At 38.6% G+C, this 17,146-nt stretch overlaps 1 protein-coding gene across 8 annotated transcripts in view; it reads right to left on the reverse strand.

Moving 5' to 3' along the window:
- The window catches only part of DENND1A (DENN domain containing 1A), a 215,670-nt gene that overhangs the window by 16,726 nt on the left and 181,798 nt on the right, over window positions 1-17,146 (reverse strand). For 4 of the 8 annotated variants that reach the window (XM_030001059.2, XM_030001052.2, XM_030001054.2 and 1 more), the window contains 2 exons: window positions 4,867-4,926; window positions 184-272 (listed from right to left, as the gene is read on the reverse strand). In XM_030001059.2, the coding sequence (XP_029856919.1) occupies window positions 184-272; window positions 4,867-4,926 (149 nt within the window). The remainder of the gene's footprint in view (window positions 1-183; window positions 273-4,866; window positions 4,927-17,146) is intronic. The other 4 variants (XM_030001058.2, XM_030001055.2, XM_030001056.2 and 1 more) reach the window with 1 other exon arrangement.

Below are 17,146 nucleotides of genomic sequence, written 5' to 3' on the forward strand. Positions count from 1 at the left end.
AAACTTTGGTTTCTTGCTTTTCACACTCCCTCTAAAATGTTCCAAAAATTAAAAAACAAATTTTTTGTTGGTTAAAAAATTACTTTGATCTGTAGTATGTTTTAATTTCTCCTTTGGCTAGTTTCAGTTCTGAATGCGGCTTGTTGACGCAACCAGAGAGAAGCAAAGCAGCAAAGTACTTACTGTTCTGGACTAGAAACTGAAGTCCTTCGGCCTTCCACAGCAATATTGCTCTTGGGTCTCTTAACAACATGAGGTCTTGGTGGGCGAACCTATTACATACACACACATAGAAGCCATTTCATCAAATACTTCAAGTTGATCCAGCAACAGACATAACAACCAAATATGCATAACCACTGTTATCTTAGAGGTATCTTCCATTCAGAATTGCTTTTAAACATCTTTTTGTGCCACAACAATGTTACAAATGAATACAGATATACAAATGAATATAAAGTACAAATATAAACTACAGGCACCCACAACCTATTTAAGGACAAAAAACCCCACGTTTTCAAGTAGCAAATGAAACATATATGCTTGTCACTGACTGTTAGCTATTAGCAAAGCAATGAAAATTTGTTCCACTGTCCTGTTTGGTACAGGCTAAATTTCTGATATAAGATTCCCTAAATGTGAGCTTCCCTTATACAGTTAGTTGATAGAGTAAAATTGGAAAATCCTGTGTGTTGCTGTACACTATACTGGAAAGTGGAGTTCAGCTCTGACATCATGATCCTTTGTCCTCTTGTTCATAGGAACCCAACTTCTCAAGTGAGGACTTCTGCGTAAGGGAGCACTGAAAAATTTGTACTTAGAATAAATGTTATAACATGAAAAACATAGCTCATTCTTCGTTAAAAATTCGCTTCCTTTCAGCAGCTGAACAGAAATCCTTGCCACAGATATTATAGTTATCAGCCCTAATGCTATGTTAGTGTATCTTTTGCTGTCTGTAATAAAATCCAAAGCTTTTCTGTGGAAGACAATGTTGCTGCCAATCCAATCTTAAATAACATATCCATCACCTTCTTGATTGCTGAACATTAGCTTAATTTACTTACATTAACTCCACAAGCAAACAAGTTTTACTTCAAGGAAAGGAATAAGCACACATGATCTCCACATAGGCAAAGTTTATGCATGTGCCTACCTATACTAGTGAGTAATCCTGTTGACGTACTTACCCTTTGAGTCAAATGTGGGAATAAACATTTGCAGCATCAGGGTCAGGCTGTACAAACAAGCTTTCCATTTTTTGTTAAGAAAGTACTACCTTACCTGAAACGGACTCTGATTTGTTGGCTTAGCTGAATGCTATTTTCAACAGAAATCCCCAAAGCCCTCAAATAAAGTTAGGAATACAACTCAACTTCTGACCACCCTGAGCTTGAGCTCCCTTAATAACCATAATATAAAGGAAGCTGTTAAAGGCCTACAACCTAAGTGCTCTTTGGATAACTCATAGATTTGTTTGCAATGACAGAATGGATGCAGATTTCTCCCCACCTCTGCGAGTTTTTGTTGGCTTTTTTTTTTAATTATTTGTTGGGGGGTGTGTGTGTGTGTGTGTGTGTTTCTGATTTCCGCCCCCCCCCCCCAGCATGCAAACCTCGAATTTTCTTGCCAGGAAAAAGCCACTGAATTGTCTGTAGTGTTTCTGTACTACACAACAGTATGCAGAAGACAGTAGCAGGATTATTGTATTGAATTTTCATTTCAAAGGAAATGGCGTACAGCAGATATGATGAAGAAATCCAGAGATGTATTGCCACTATTTCTTAGGAAAAAGGGCTTATAAAAAGGTCAGATGTTAAGGTCTTGAAGATCAGTCCCCACACAAGGCTGCTCCTCTCTACAATAAAGACGGCTTAAGAATGTGAATTTATGGCAGGAATGGAAGGATTAAGTTTGTGGCAACTTCAACTGAACTTGCAACGTGGTGAAACATGGGGAAAAGAACAACAGAGCTAATTAGACGAGCTGAGCTGTCAGAGTGCGGCTGAATGGCTCGGTGCCAACAAACAAAAGGAATGGGCTGGCAATCAGCAGGATCGATGAAGAATACTGCTTCATTAGGGTTGATAAAACAGAGAGAGAGAGACCAAGAGAGAGCAAGTGCGTGCAAGAGAGGGGGGAGAGAAGCAAGAGGAATTGGGGAAGAGAGCGAGAAGGAGAAAGAGGAAAAGAGAGGAAGAAAGAAACCTGTTTAATTAAATCTGAGCTGAAAGATGATGTGTAAAGCTGGCTTGTCATCATGCTGTGAACACTTTCACCTTTTGGGTGGTACCCTGGTGGAGTGATGGTGATGAGGGAGAGAGATGAGAGTTTTGGATGGCTCCAGGGGGCCACCAGACCAGTAAAGTGCAGGGTGACATGCTAAGTAGGATTTAGAGCATTGTTCATGGGGGACTGCAGGGAAAAGCCAGGAATCGAGCCAATTCCTTGCTGGATTTTGAGCTTTATGTAGCCAAATAGGCAAGGTTAAATGCTTATCAAATGCAAAAGTATAAAATTTTTTATGAAATTACATAAGCACACAGCCAAAAGAATAAAGGTAAACATCCAGTACAGAAGGGTTAAATGTGCTTATTACTGTCCCCATCAACTTTATGCATAATTATTATATTTTAACTTTTTCTAATTGAATGAATTTTCCAAACAGCCACCATTAATCCAAACAGATCTCTATTAATTATAAGCAACAACCCTCTCTTTTTCATAATACCACCACAACTCATTTCCAAAACAGCAGAATGTAAAGACCATATCTGTTCTGCTTCCTTAACCTTTCTTTGGTCTGTGTTTTTGTTTTTATTATTAGTAATGACTCATATTGCAAGGACTAGTGCCCATGGATTTCTCCTCATAACAGATATATCTTGAAAAAAGTAAGTATTTCTCAGAAATTCTGGTATTATGTGGACTTGGTTGGAAGAGCAGAGGGACCTGGTCTCCTCTTTCAGTGCTTGCTGTAAAAGGCTAGGATAAATTACTTGCCAATACCCACCTCTGTAATATATGTCAAGACTAAGAGAGGGAAAAAGCAGCCTGCACAAAGTATTATTTACACACACAAAAATGTGTTTCAACTATTAAAAGCCAAATAACAGTTCTGAACAACAACAAATTTATGTATATTTGGTACAAGCATATTTTTGGGGAGTGATTATAATCATTTATATTTATCTTGAATTTCCTCTTGATGAATGAAGCATTTCTGTTCCACTTACTGACACAGCTAGATGAATGCAACAGGAGCTTTTATTATTACATTTCCAACCTTTTATCAATCACACTGGGAGCAAAGACAGTTGACATTAACACATTATAGTGAGGACTATTAATGCACTACAGCTGGGAGATTAAACAGTCTTAGCAAGACTTGGATGTAATAAATTACTCAATCTGAACAATACTGTTCAGCAACTTTTGTACAGAGGAATCACAATGTGTCCTCGTACACCTTCCAAACACAAACCAAGAGGGCTATGAAGAGCTATGGGAACCCTGTAGTACCATGGAAGGTTCGATCCTAGTGTAATGTATCTGGAAGAGTTTCCCATACCCATTACATTTAAGAGAACACATATAAGCATAGTTAATGCTACCTTTTAAACACAGAAAACAGAAATCTTCAGAGCAGGAATCCATAAAAATGACTCTGTTAAGCTTAACACCCAGAGTTAAAAAGAGGGAGGAAAAGAAACACATGCTATTGCAATGTAACATAGGAACATGCACCGAAGATCAAAAGTTAGCACACACCCAAGTGCACTTGTTAACCAGTTGCCTGCTCATCCAAAACACATTTTTAACAAGTTTTAGCAAGATTAGATTTGAAAACTTGCATATCTCTTTCTTATGCACATACATGTATGTATAAGGAAGCAAGGAGTAAGATGTATTTGTCTTTTGGGGGAATTATATTCATAAAGCAAAAGTCCCGAATAGAAATGAGTGTCTTCCAAGGCTGTTGCAAAAAACAACACCCCATCTAAACTGACATCACTTTCCTGTACTACTAAAAAACAAACAAACAAACAAAAAAACAACAACAACAAAAAAATCACTGGTGCAGATCCAGCACAGTCTCCAGTTTTAAAGCCATCTGGCATAGTTAATATACAACAATTGTCCTACAGTTACTGTTTTGAATGAAAAACTGCTGAGGTAAGGTATCCCTGCGTAATACAGTACAGGTATTGCACCGAGAATAATTTCTGTGTAATTCTTCTATGGAAGAGTCACTTCTTCTGGCCAACATGCTGTGGCTACATTTTTTATACTACGTAATTACACAGAGTCCCAGCTTGCATTTTAAATTAACATAAAGTATATATGTATGTCATCCATAATGTGGTATTAATGTTCTACCATCCAAATACAGACTTCACTTTCTTCACGTGTATTCACTCATTTATTCCATGGAGAAAAATTAAGCATCCCAAATTAATTTAAAGCATAACTTGCAGACAATAAATACCTTCTCTTCTGACTTCTGCTTCCTTTCATATTTGAGTTTAGTGCAAGTCTTCAAAAGCTCACTGGCTAAAAACTTATGCCAACCTAGCAAGACCTTTTGTTTAAGAAATCACCGCAAAAGTAAAAACAAATGTTGCAACAGCTGCATCAGTTACCTGCAGAACTCACTGAAAGCTGCAGAACTCATCAAAGAAAAGCAGAATAAATGCAGGTCCCAGGGCTGTGCCGCAGGAGAGAAGGAAGTTTAGGAGTGTAATTCACACGTTGCTTTTTTGCAAAGTTTGACAATCCAAACTACCAAGGTTTAGTAATGCTACTAAGAGCGTAATTCAGGCAGTGTTAAGCTGTGGCATTGAAACAAAACTACCAACTACTCACGGGCCTAGATGAACGCTGTATCTTTGGAGGCGGTGGCCGAGGCGGACGGAGTCTTTGCTGCTGTATCAAAGTGGAAACTAAATTAAAGTCACCTACATGAAAACACCTCTGATTTTGTGGCAAAAGCAGTATGAGTGGATGACAACACGTGATTTACCTTAGCTTCATACTCACCTCACCAAATGCAAGTTTTCTTTTCTCCCCCCCCCCCCCCCCCCCCCAAACAGTGACAAATCTCATGACGTACAAAGTGCCACAATAGTAAAGGTAGCTATATCTGCCTGTTGATGTAGGCTTAACATAGCTTATGTTAAACTAAAGGTAGCACAATCACCACTCCACACCAGATCATCCAAAATTACTGAGACAACAAAGACACTCAAGGTGGATTCTTGGACCTCTATGTCCAAGTGTTCTAGACAACATTTATGCAAATGGAAAGAATCCTGCAAAGCAAGATATTCAAAAAAGCTTCCACTAAAATCTTGTACTGGTTTTGGCTGGGGTTGAGTTAATTTTCTTCCCAGTAGCTAGTATGGTGCTATGTTTGGGATTTGTGCTGGAAACAGTGTTTCTAATACAGGGATGTTTGTTACTGCTTACACAGGGTCAAGGCCTTTTCTGCTCCTCACTCAACCCCACCAGCGAGGAGGCTGGGGCGGCACAAGAAGTTGGGAGGCGACACAGCCAGGAGAGCTGACCCCAACTGACCGAAGGGATGTTCCATACCATAGGACATCATGCTGAGCAATAAAACTAGAGGGAAGGTTGGCCGGGAGGCCACTGCTCAGGGACTGGCTGGGCTTCGGTCAGTTGGTGATGAGCAATTGTTTTCATTTGCATCACTTGTCTTTCTTGGGTTTTATTTCTCTTCCTTTGTTATTTTCCTTTTCATTACAATATTTTTTTCCCAATTATTAAACTGTTCTTATCTCAACCCACGAGTTTTCTCACTTTTATCCTTCCAATTCTCTTCCCCCCCATCCTGCTGGGGGTGAGTGAGAGAGTGGCTGTGTGGTGCTTAGCTGCTGGCTGGGGTTAAACCACAACAAATTTCAAGAGTGATTTTAGTGCTTGTGAAAACTTACAGTAAAGGCCTCAAACCAGTAAAGACATTTAAGAGCATGGGAAAAAACCCTAAGTCAAGTAAACTTTTTATACACTTGTATTGGGTCTGGCTGTAACCCCTGTAACCCCCCCCCGCTACCAAAACCTTGCCAGCAAAACCAATACAACACTTAAATACGAGCACATGTTTAGACACTGTACTGGATCAAGGTTTAAATGCATTGCCCAGAGCAAAGTGTGTACTGTCATTGTAAAGAAAATGAAAAGCCCCATCAGCAACAGTTCTAATGAAGACAGAACAGTGCATTAAGATGCCTATTTTGGTGTCTCAGTTTTTAAATTAACAGTTGGCCAACTCATTGCTTTGTAACAGCACTAGAGCTACTCCAGTCCAGTTGCTTTTGACTGAGCTAGCAGCATGACTCTCCTCACACAGATGGCATCTTAAGGTATAGTCTGTTAGACAAGGAATCCACTGACAATTAACGAGATTCTGGAGATTCTGAATAAAACCACCCCTAAAGTACAACTTCAATATTGAGAACAAGATCACAGTTAATGTCCTTTCTGTGGCAGCTTGTGTACATGTATTAGCACTTGAAGAGAGAAGTAGAGCCCTCAGTGAGGAGTGCATGGGAATGTCTCTGAACACCTGCTCGACCCGACGGTGATGATGACTGCATCACTGTCCCCAGCCCATGGTGCCTTCCACAGACAAAAACCCATCAGCCGTACAGAGAAGGAATAGGAACTGGCAGTGGGAGTCAGCTTCTTCAGACAGAAAAAGATAGCTTATGCAGATTACTGTATTCCTCTCCAAAAAAGATTCCAGATTCACATCTCAGCAGTTCTTAACTTATTACTAGCATAGTCTTTATTCTAGATTGACAGACATTCTCTCTCAACTACCCTCACACCGAGTAATAGTACAACTCCAGCCTATCCTTTTTCATACCATTTACATTCTCTTCTTACATCTATTAAGACTTTTCTTTCAAATTTGCCATTAAATTATACTTCTGCATCCATTGGTTCATTTCTCCTTACTTGTGCTGTCAATGAAGGAGTGCCAGACTGCACACATGTACTTGGCTCAGCTTTTCAGGGTGGGTGAAGAAGAAAAAAAAAAAAAGGACACTTGGGATGGAGAGAGCTGAGGCCAGAATTATTCCATGTGATAGCTTCCCTCTGTATTTTCCAAGAAAGCAAGTATAAAAACAAAGAGAACAAAGAGAAATGACAGGGTGGCGAGCTGAGGTGGCTGCCATTAGCCCTACTGAACTGTTTCTCTCCTGAACCTTATATTACTCAATTCAGTCACAGAAGTTGAGTTATGCTGCTGTGTATCTTCCCATCTTATCTGCTTGGGCTGAGAGCACAATCTTAAAATATATTTAACTTCTGTTATGTAACATAGCGTACTTATTTTCCATTGTTTCGGAAGCATAATGGAACAGCTGAAAAATCTGAAATTTGCACTCTTCTAGTTACTTAAAAGACATTCACTTACTACCTAGCAACTTAGGCTAAGTATTTGATGAAGCAGAAAAACAAGACAAAATTAGTATTAATTTATTTTTTCAAATTTTTTATGCCTCCTGCATATATACATCCCTTTGTCATTTTTTCTTTTTTACTTACCTAGAAATTGTGAACATTTCTACATTAGAAAATTGTCAAGTAGGTTATTTAAGTGGGAAATCTAAGTATTTTCCTAAATCCATGCCTAGCAGTGTCTTCTTTGATTTGGGAATCAGTTTTTCCTTTCTATAGCAAAAGCCAGGATAATTTTTGAGGAAACACTGCAAGACTGTAGCACCAACAGTATTAGCTGATGAACCAATGGCAGTATTATTAAAGCTTCTGAAAAAAGCGTGACAAAGCAAGACAGACAGACAACACAGTAGCTGAGGATTACCTCCCAGTGAGATGGTCAATACATTGATTATAGTCACTGCAAGGACATGTACAACTGAACTGTCCTCACCCACCCACGTACTCGCTGGAAGAAGAATGTTTTTCTGAGAAAATGTGTGACAGGCTTTGTTAATTATCTGCCACATCACTGTTTGATTAGACAGTGGCAATAAAATCAAGTTTTAGATATTTGGGGGTATCTGAAAACTATGCTTTGTGTTAAAAGAGTCACCAATATTGGTACCCTTTTCAGCTGAATTACTAATATGAACTGAAGAATATCCATATACAAGTCAGAGAGTACACAAAAGAGTAGGAGCATTAGATATTCCAGTACAACGTGGTGGAGTTTAAAAGGACCACCATCTCATTGCACGCTCCTTGCCTGGTGACAAACCACACGCAGTGCTAATATTGTACTCCTGCTAGTCTTAATTGTCCAACAATTACAAGTCAGACCTTAAAACATCATCATGTTGGCCTAGAACTGAAAACTATATATACATGTATTTTTTTTCCTTTTGGTCTCTGAGTGATGGTGTAAGACCATGTTGCTTTCAATTTTCCTCTCATTTCAAGTGTTTCAATGTCCTCTCATTTCAATGTCCTCTCATTTCAAGAGTGTCAAAAACTCTCTTTATATGAGCTGTGATTCTCATTTAATTACTCCATGACCAAGGAATACTGAAAAGAGAATTTCTCAAGGTTTATGATATACGCATGAGTTTACACTTACTGAGGTTACCTCAGCTTCCATTTTATTTGGGGATTGTGAAATTGACATATTTTAAAAAAAATTTCTTTACTTAATTATTTGTAATTCACACAGACTTTTTTTTAACACAATCTAAAGCTCAAGTGTAACGTCATACCTACAGTCACCTCTTCCCAGCATTCTCCTCCTGTTTACTAAGCTTTCTATTGATATCAGCATTGATTCATCTTGCCAATTCCAAACTTACCTTTTCAGTGACTGAACTCTCCTCTCCTCTTACTGAAGTTATGACATGACAAATCAATGCCAGACAGACTGACATCTTAAATTCCAGGTGGAATTCAGTCCGGCCACAATTTACTGATAAACCCATAACTTTGAAGAGTCATAATCTAAACTCCTTATGGATCTACCCTAGAAAAAAAAAGCATCATTCAAATTCATGACCTTGCTACAAGACTTGCCAGTGAAAGAAAGGATGGATAGCTGCTTTTTCACTGTCATCTGTTGCATCAGCATCTTGAGAAGCTTTCCTCAGACAGCAGTTAAAATTCTTCATCTATCTACTGAAAAGTTTCTTGTTTCTCCTCCAGAACAGCTGGTACTTTTCTCTGCAAGTGGCAAGATACTGGACAAGACACATGATACACAAGGTGAGCCTATACAAGAAGTAGCATTGATACACTCCAGCAGAAGTTTCAACTGGCTCATTTTTGGTGAAGGTTCTATGATGCAAAATTCATTTAGATGGAAAAGGAAGGAAGGAGGGAAGGAAAGGGAAGAAGTTTTCTTCTTTCTCTAAATCATAGGAAGATTTCAGACAGAATGCTCTAGTTTGCCCAAGGACAGAACAAGCACATGCTAGGGCACATTTTGTGCAAGTACCATTTTAATTCTATGTAAGTGAAAATAAAAATTACCCTATATATTTATATATAAGCCAAGAGTTTCAAGCTGAAATGCAGACACAGGTGAGGAGAAGACAGTGGGACTTCCAGGCAAATAAGCGAACTACCACATAAAAACTATCTGAAGAGAATGGTTTCACAGACATACGACATGTTCCTGATGCAAAATCTAGCAGCAGTTATTCGGTGTACATACCAGAGGTGGGATTTCTCTCATATTAGGGTTCTGTTTATATGCAGGTCAGCACACAGAGTGCATCTAATGCTATGACAAACTGGGGTGTTGGGGGAGCAGGTCTAGCGAGGGAGAGGAGTTATAACTCAGCCAAATACCCTCCTAAAATGAGATCCCAGCAGTGCTTTCTGAACAAGCAGAAAGACAAATGCTGAGGTTTCATTTTCAAGGATGCTTAGATCTAGGAGCAGTGCATGCATAAACTAAATCTGCTCCCAGAGTAGTGCAGGCAGTCTCAGAAGTTACACAATCCTCCTAAGAGCTGGACTAAGGCAGGCTCTTTATATCCATGCACTGAGCTGAAGGAAACCAACTGGTCCCACAGTCCAGATCTATGGGGGATAAGGTTAATACTAAACTGCACACGGTGGCTGAGTTAACTACAAAAACTGGAGTGAAGAAAGGGGTTTGGTAAAGCAGGAGAACACATAGTCCATTGGCATTTGTACACAAAGGGCCTCTCTATCAGACATTTTCTGATGCTACTGATTAAACAGAGGCAGTTTTCTTTGGGTGATGGTTACAGGCAGATCTACTCAGTAACAATGAACTACTCCTTTGCAGGGGCTAATACTTTCATATCCTTATCCTGTCATTGGATTATTTTTTCCAGCTGAGATTTAAATATCACATATGATTAAGCTTTCATCTCTGATCAAAAATAATTCTATGTGTTTCCACAATAAAGACACATACAAATGCTGCTTTGGGAAAAGATTAAAGGTATAGAAACTTTTGCTTCTCTTGGACTTTTAAATAGGCATCATGTTAACTCTCAGAACTATGACCTCAGTACTTGTAACAACACAGTCAAATCCAACACTCAGATTCAAATTTATCTTATCCACTAAGTGCTACCAGAAATAAAGTTCATTTTGAGGTCTTGTATGTATTGCACCACATACTACGTTTCTGAACCCTAAAGAGATCTGAATAGAATGATAAGACAAAACTACATATTCACAGCAGCGTGTTCTCTCCATTAAATACGGATAGGGAAACAGTATGGTTTAACTCAGTGAAGCATAGAAAAGAATAGGCAAAGGGCAGTGAGGAGTAACTGACATGGAGGTCCGCCAGGAAGTAACAGTTACTTGCCCTTTACTAAAGCTTTATTTTTAATGTTGATGTTAGTATCTGTCACCAGAATGGGATAAGCAAGTATATTTAAACTATATGAAGACCATATTTACTGGAAAAGCCACTGATTTGAAGTTAATTTGTTAATGCAGCAAAACACGTTGTTTCTAAAAGGTCAGTAGGGGAAGCTGTGTTGGAATATCAACTTAATTACCTGTGCTGTAAGAAGGAATGGGTACAAAACAGCACATGACTACATTGCTAAAAGCTGCTAAATGCTATTCTAGGTATGTTCCTAAATGTATATACTTCAGTTTTTTCTATGATGGGGAGAAATGTCTAAATTAGCACTTTCTTACAAATAGCTGTTTACCAGCACACGTTTTTACTCTAGATATTTTCTTAATTGTCTTGTTCTGAATACTTTCTGAAGCAACAAGACAGAAAATTTGCAGAAAGCCAATTTTATGACTGCAGATCTGGCACTGTTTTACTAATTATCAGATAAGTGATTTTAAGCTATGAGATGCTGGAGGAAGAAAAACCTTACTTTTACACTGTAAAAATATGATTTAAAAATTATAGATCCCACATCTCATGAAGTAGCTATTATACATCCAACTAACTTTCACAATACAGCTATTTATTTTTTTTTAAAACTAGAGAAAACACCACAAAAAGATAATTGTTGTTCTGCAAGGTAACAGCTTGTGAACAGAATACTATCTCAAACTAATTGTGGATGTCTGTTGAGACTATTTTTTAAAGTGGTAATCAAAACAGAGCCTTTATGAGTAACTTAGAGGTGCTATTTCATGTGCAGCAACAAGTGCAACTAGAAAAAAAATGCATAAAGGAAACACAACTAGATGAAAACTGGTTTGTCAGTACATATAGAAAGAAGTGTTTCTCCTTCTCAATTAGTAGTGAGGGGTGTTTCCAATAATTTCCAAAGCAAAGCTTTTCTACACGAATATCTTAATTTCATTCAGATATTCAGGACTGGTTTAAAAACTGCTAGTATGTTTTAAAGACAATCAGACATGGGATAGCAATGCACTGTCCTGAACGTACCTGTGCTCAAAAACATCATGCTGCAAAAGATCTGAAGTGCTGACTTTGGAAGAATATGCTGGACCTCAACTGAACACTCAATTGAAAAAAAACAACCAAAAAAAAGAACCCGGAGAAAATAACAACACTGAAAAATGTATGGTACCTAAAAAGATTCAGTACAGAAAGCAGATGGAATCTATGATGCAGCTGTTTTATTATCCATCCAGATCCCTGCACAGCGCGCACGCTACTTTTTACATACTCCCATATGTACAGCTCACAAACTGGGATGACAAGAACAGTGTATGCTTTACAGCATATATTTTTAATTTACACTCTGAAATACTTCAACAGAAATCTGCTGGGTCCTGTGATAAAAATAATCTCTATGTTTTAAGGAATGCCTCATTCTTCAAGCCGTATTTGTAGATTGGGAAGGTAGAATGAATCTGGCAAAAACGTAGCACTGCCTATAGCTGTGCCAAGAATTTATGAAAGGGGCAGAGATTGCCACAATTAAACACTCTGATTAGTTTAATGAGAAAAATAAGGACTATCTCCTTACCTTTCTAGCCAGGAATCTTCCGTTACATAACAGAAAAGTAGATAGTAAGAGAAGGAAATGAAAGGTGGGTGCATATAAGCTCCTGTTTTCCCTAATACTGAATAAGGATCTTTATTTCAGGCATCTGCGTCATATCTGGTGTTGTGGGATACTGCCAAAGATGCATAGGTCCATCCCAAAGCCACTGAGAGGAAATTCACTCTTTACTCTAGGGGAAGAAAGGGGTTTTCTGAAAGTCTACCTTTGCTTCCTCTCTCTCCTGGCTGAGACAAACTCTGTCCTTCCTAATGAAGGGTAAAAAAATATCATTTTATCGTGCATCTAGACACAGAGCACTGATAACTCATCCTCATTTGGCAGTGTTGATAATGTCCATCTATTAATCTCATACTGTGCAAACAATCCTAGTATAGCTAACTTTTAAAAATATGAAATATTATAACGTACAATATACCACAGTTGGCTTTAAATCTAGGACTTACATGGTACTAACCCGATGTAAATGTCTCCTAAAACCAAGAATGAAAGCAGGAGCATGGTATCAGGATCATGTATAACTTGTTAAGTTAAAAGGTTCCACCAGGACGAAGCAAATAGGTGTCTTAGCTACTTCTTATAATCTGCTTGTTGTGGAAGAGTGCCAGGGACAGAAAATCCTAAAACCATAGGTTACACTACTGTGAATTATTATTGTTTATAACCGATGCTATTCTAAAAACACATGGCTTAAATAATAAACCCCTTGGCTGTAGAACTGAATGGTATTTTATTTCTTTTGTCTGCAATTAAAGAAAAAAGGAAGAATTTTGAGAATTAGATGGATATATTTTTCTATGCATGCAATAAGTGTTGAGCAGACAGACATATTCAGGCCATGCCCCAAAGTAGCATGTGTTCTTATATAACGTTGATAGGAGGAATATTATGTAGTAGTGGTTAACTTGTAATGGTATCTGTGGTTTAAAGACCTGTCAAGACTTTCGATTATTTCCTAGCTCCAGTGACAGGAAAGTTCATATACTGCGCAAACAAGCAGTACAAACCCCACAAAAGATGATATCAATACAATTTGAGATTGTGACCACTTAGTTCTTCTATTTCACTTTTTATCTGCTGTGCAGTTGAAAATAAACGCTGACCTTCCCCCATCTATATGTGCATTCAGTTCTTCTAAAACACTGTAAAAAACCCCAACTATTAAACTGATATTATTCAACACTTTGCAGTTTGAAGACTCCTGACATTTTCCAAAGGAGATGACTGTCAACAGCCTCTTATTTACCTGGCACAGATCCCAGATGCCTGCAGACCACAGTTTGAAAACCACTGTAAGTTAAGCTATATGTAGTAGCTATCTCTTCCCACAGGAAACAGATGCCTACAGAACACAAAATATTTAATTCAATCTAGAGTTGTTCTGGTTCAAAAAAGCCTCACACATTTTTTTTTTTCTTATTTTGTTTATATGTAGTGAGGCCTTAGATGACTCTAACAGTCATACTGCAGACAGCTAAATACATAAGCCAGGAGCAGGCTAGCGTTCTTTTAATCCAGTTTCTAACTGTTCTGTTTCTGTAGTGCTTTGACATGAGCGTTCCTTGCTGAGCCCTCCTTTTGCAATTTGCTTCAGCGATCAATGCTCTTTGGGTAAGGGGGTCATTTGCAACGATTCACTAGCTTAAATGCATATACCATTTTTTTGTTTTGAGAAGGTATCAGAGAAAAACCAAAGACATTTCTACTTACAGAATGGACTTCTGAGTAAATTCTTTGAGATACTCACTTTTACATAGACCACTGCAGCCCATTTTACCTGCCCTACTCATCCCTCAGGGCAACGACTGGTGACTTAGTACCATTTTTTGTTATTTCTTTGATATTTTGTCACCTCCTTTGCACCTAATCTTCTGCACCAGATTTTTTCTGGACCCTGCAGTAACAGCAGAATCCAGCATTGACAATATCCATGCCTCAATCCTAGATGGATAAAACTCGGTGAACACACAGATATGTTCATGGTATTAAGGCACATCAAACACTCAGGAAATAACATATCCTATGGACTCTACATTGCATAATACACCTTAGCCTGAAAGCAGCGTAACCTTCATTCGTACAGAAAGAGAATAAAATCATGATTGTCTGTTACATTACTGCATGATGAAAGGACCATGAAAGAAAACTCCCTTAACTCATTGAACCATGCCCTTTCTGGATTACTAGCAAAACAGCAAGGAGGTTTTTTTCAGAACTATTCACAGAGATAAAACAGAGAAGAGTTTGAGGGAGAATCTCATTGAGATAATGTTCAAATTTCCAAAGGACTTCTACAAAATGAGGTATATTTTTGGTATATTTGGCTTGTTTTCATTCTATCTGTTTCTCAACATACATGGATGGAGAGACATGTTGCAAAAAATCCCAGACCCCAGGAATATATTTATCCCCATGTGTTAAAGTCTATCCATCTACTATCTCAGCAGAGTTTAAAATCACAGCTAATAGGTTAACAACTGTTTTTCTTCTGCTTCAGATGAAGAATATCAGAAAGCTGGGGGAATATTCGGCTTCCCAATTTGTACTGACTGCTCACTGCTACCTGCAATGTCTGTTTGACAGGACTGACATTTTGTACCGCTGTGAGATGGGAAAACGTGTGACATTTTTATTCATGGTGGCGTACGCCCTTGTAATGATCAGCCCTGGTCGATGTGCTTACTGCAGCAGCCCCGAGCCCTCGGAGAACAAACAAGAACCGAAGGTGCCAGCAGTTTGGCTGCCTTATTAAACACCACCAGGATTCTAACGAAGAGCAACTGCTGGAAAATCTCACTGTCAAATCCTCAAGGACATTGTCAACATGGAACTAACTACATATATTTTTCATTTAAAATACTGGAAAATCCAGCAATGCAATATTAAATATAAGGAAAAAAGTCACCCTATTTTGTGCGTGTGTTCTTTTTTAACTGGTCATTTTGTCAGCTTTACATTGGGCTTTCTGTGGGCCTGATACTGGAATTCAAATCAAGGAGATCATACAACCCATATGATCTAAAATGTTGGAAAATGGGCACATGCCTTACTATCTTTTAACAGCTATTCCTCTCTTGCAAGCAGAATACTTGTACAGGAAAAAAAAAAAAAAAAAAGAAAAGAAGAGATGGTCTCTCATTTAAGGAGTTTCATAAACAGCAATGACTATCTGCTTTGCTCAGCTTCATCACTCACTGAAGAAGTCTGCATAATTAGGGGGATACTCCTCCACACAAACACACAAAAGTACATGTCTCCTTCATCTGTAGCATGGCACTCCACAACTGTTTTACTTGGTATTAATCAGTTCAGCTCTGAAGGGCAAATCCAAAAAATGCCTGGCCAAACAAGCAATCACAGTGGGGTTAGCAGTTAGAAGAATCATATGTTTCACATACTCTCTCCCTTTAATCTTCTAGTTTAATCCAGGGGCCCAGAGGTCAATTCAGACAGTTCTGGCCTAACTGCACGTATCAACTTCATAAGTAATACATAAGAAGCTTCTGGATGCTGATCTACATTGATAGACTAAGCAAGTCATCCATAAGACCCTCTGAGCTTTTCTCAAGTTGTCAATCTAGGTGATTTGGTTAGCCTTGCATGTACTGATGTATTTATTTTATATGTATGTATTATTTATAAAGCACAATTCTTCCACATGCCAGCAGTGATGGACCAAGATACTCTCTACAAGATATTTATGGGTTCCTCAACATAACAGGACTAACAAGGAAATTCTGCAGTCACGTTACAGCTGCTATTGCTTGTCACAGAGCCCTAGGAGGTCGGCTCAACCACAGTATCTTCTTCATACATCCAAGCGTTATGGCATCTGACTTGCATGTACCCGGGGCAGTAAATTTATTCTGAACATCCCTGTTTAAGAAGTGCTTGAAATGCCAAGACAGTTGGAAAACACTAAAAGCCATAGTCCGGCATGTGCTTTTTCGTGGATGAACACATCTGCTGGATGGAGGACTACAGCGACATAATCTTACTGCAAAGCATGAATTCCTACATAGCATGAGCTACTTTCATACTACATTGCTGCAGTAGCTGAAGACGACACAGCTCTCTGGTTGCTCATTAGAAAATACTGGCAAGTGAGTGCATGAAAGGCAGTAACCTTTGGGTATGCTCTCCAGGTGGTGTACATCTTCCTAAAGAGAGCGCCAGGTCTCACTTGTCAAATATTTACACGCATGACAAGAGTGGAAGCCTTTTAGTTAGATAACTCCTACCCCACGGATTGCCATTTCTGCAAATCTTGCACACCACAAAGCAGAATTTCAATCAAATGAATTATTTTCTTGTCCATTGACATTGTTTTTATTCCCCTGACTAAGAACACTGTCCCCTAAGAACCTGCTGGGACATTTGAGTAGTCTCAAGCAGACATTGGATGGACAAGCACTTCTGGGCCAATACATTTGCCTTTCTTGCAAAGTGACTTTTACTGAGCAACAGTGAATTCCTTTCTCTAAGGAACAGTCAAAGAAAGGAGTGAGAAGAATGAGGGTAGTAAATAAGCTTTCTGAAGACAAAATAAATTTAAAGAACTAAACTTATACCTTTGCTAACTCCATAAAGAATCAAATGGAGAGAGGGAAGAAACTCCTATGTGGATCAGCAGAAAGGGACAGGGAGACCACATTGCTCATCAGTGGGGAACAGTGGAATGGAAGTTCGTTTTCTTAATG

The sequence above is a fragment of the Aquila chrysaetos genome, chromosome 24, assembly GCF_900496995.4.
Source record: "Aquila chrysaetos chrysaetos chromosome 24, bAquChr1.4, whole genome shotgun sequence".
Lineage (NCBI taxonomy): Eukaryota > Metazoa > Chordata > Aves > Accipitriformes > Accipitridae > Aquila > Aquila chrysaetos.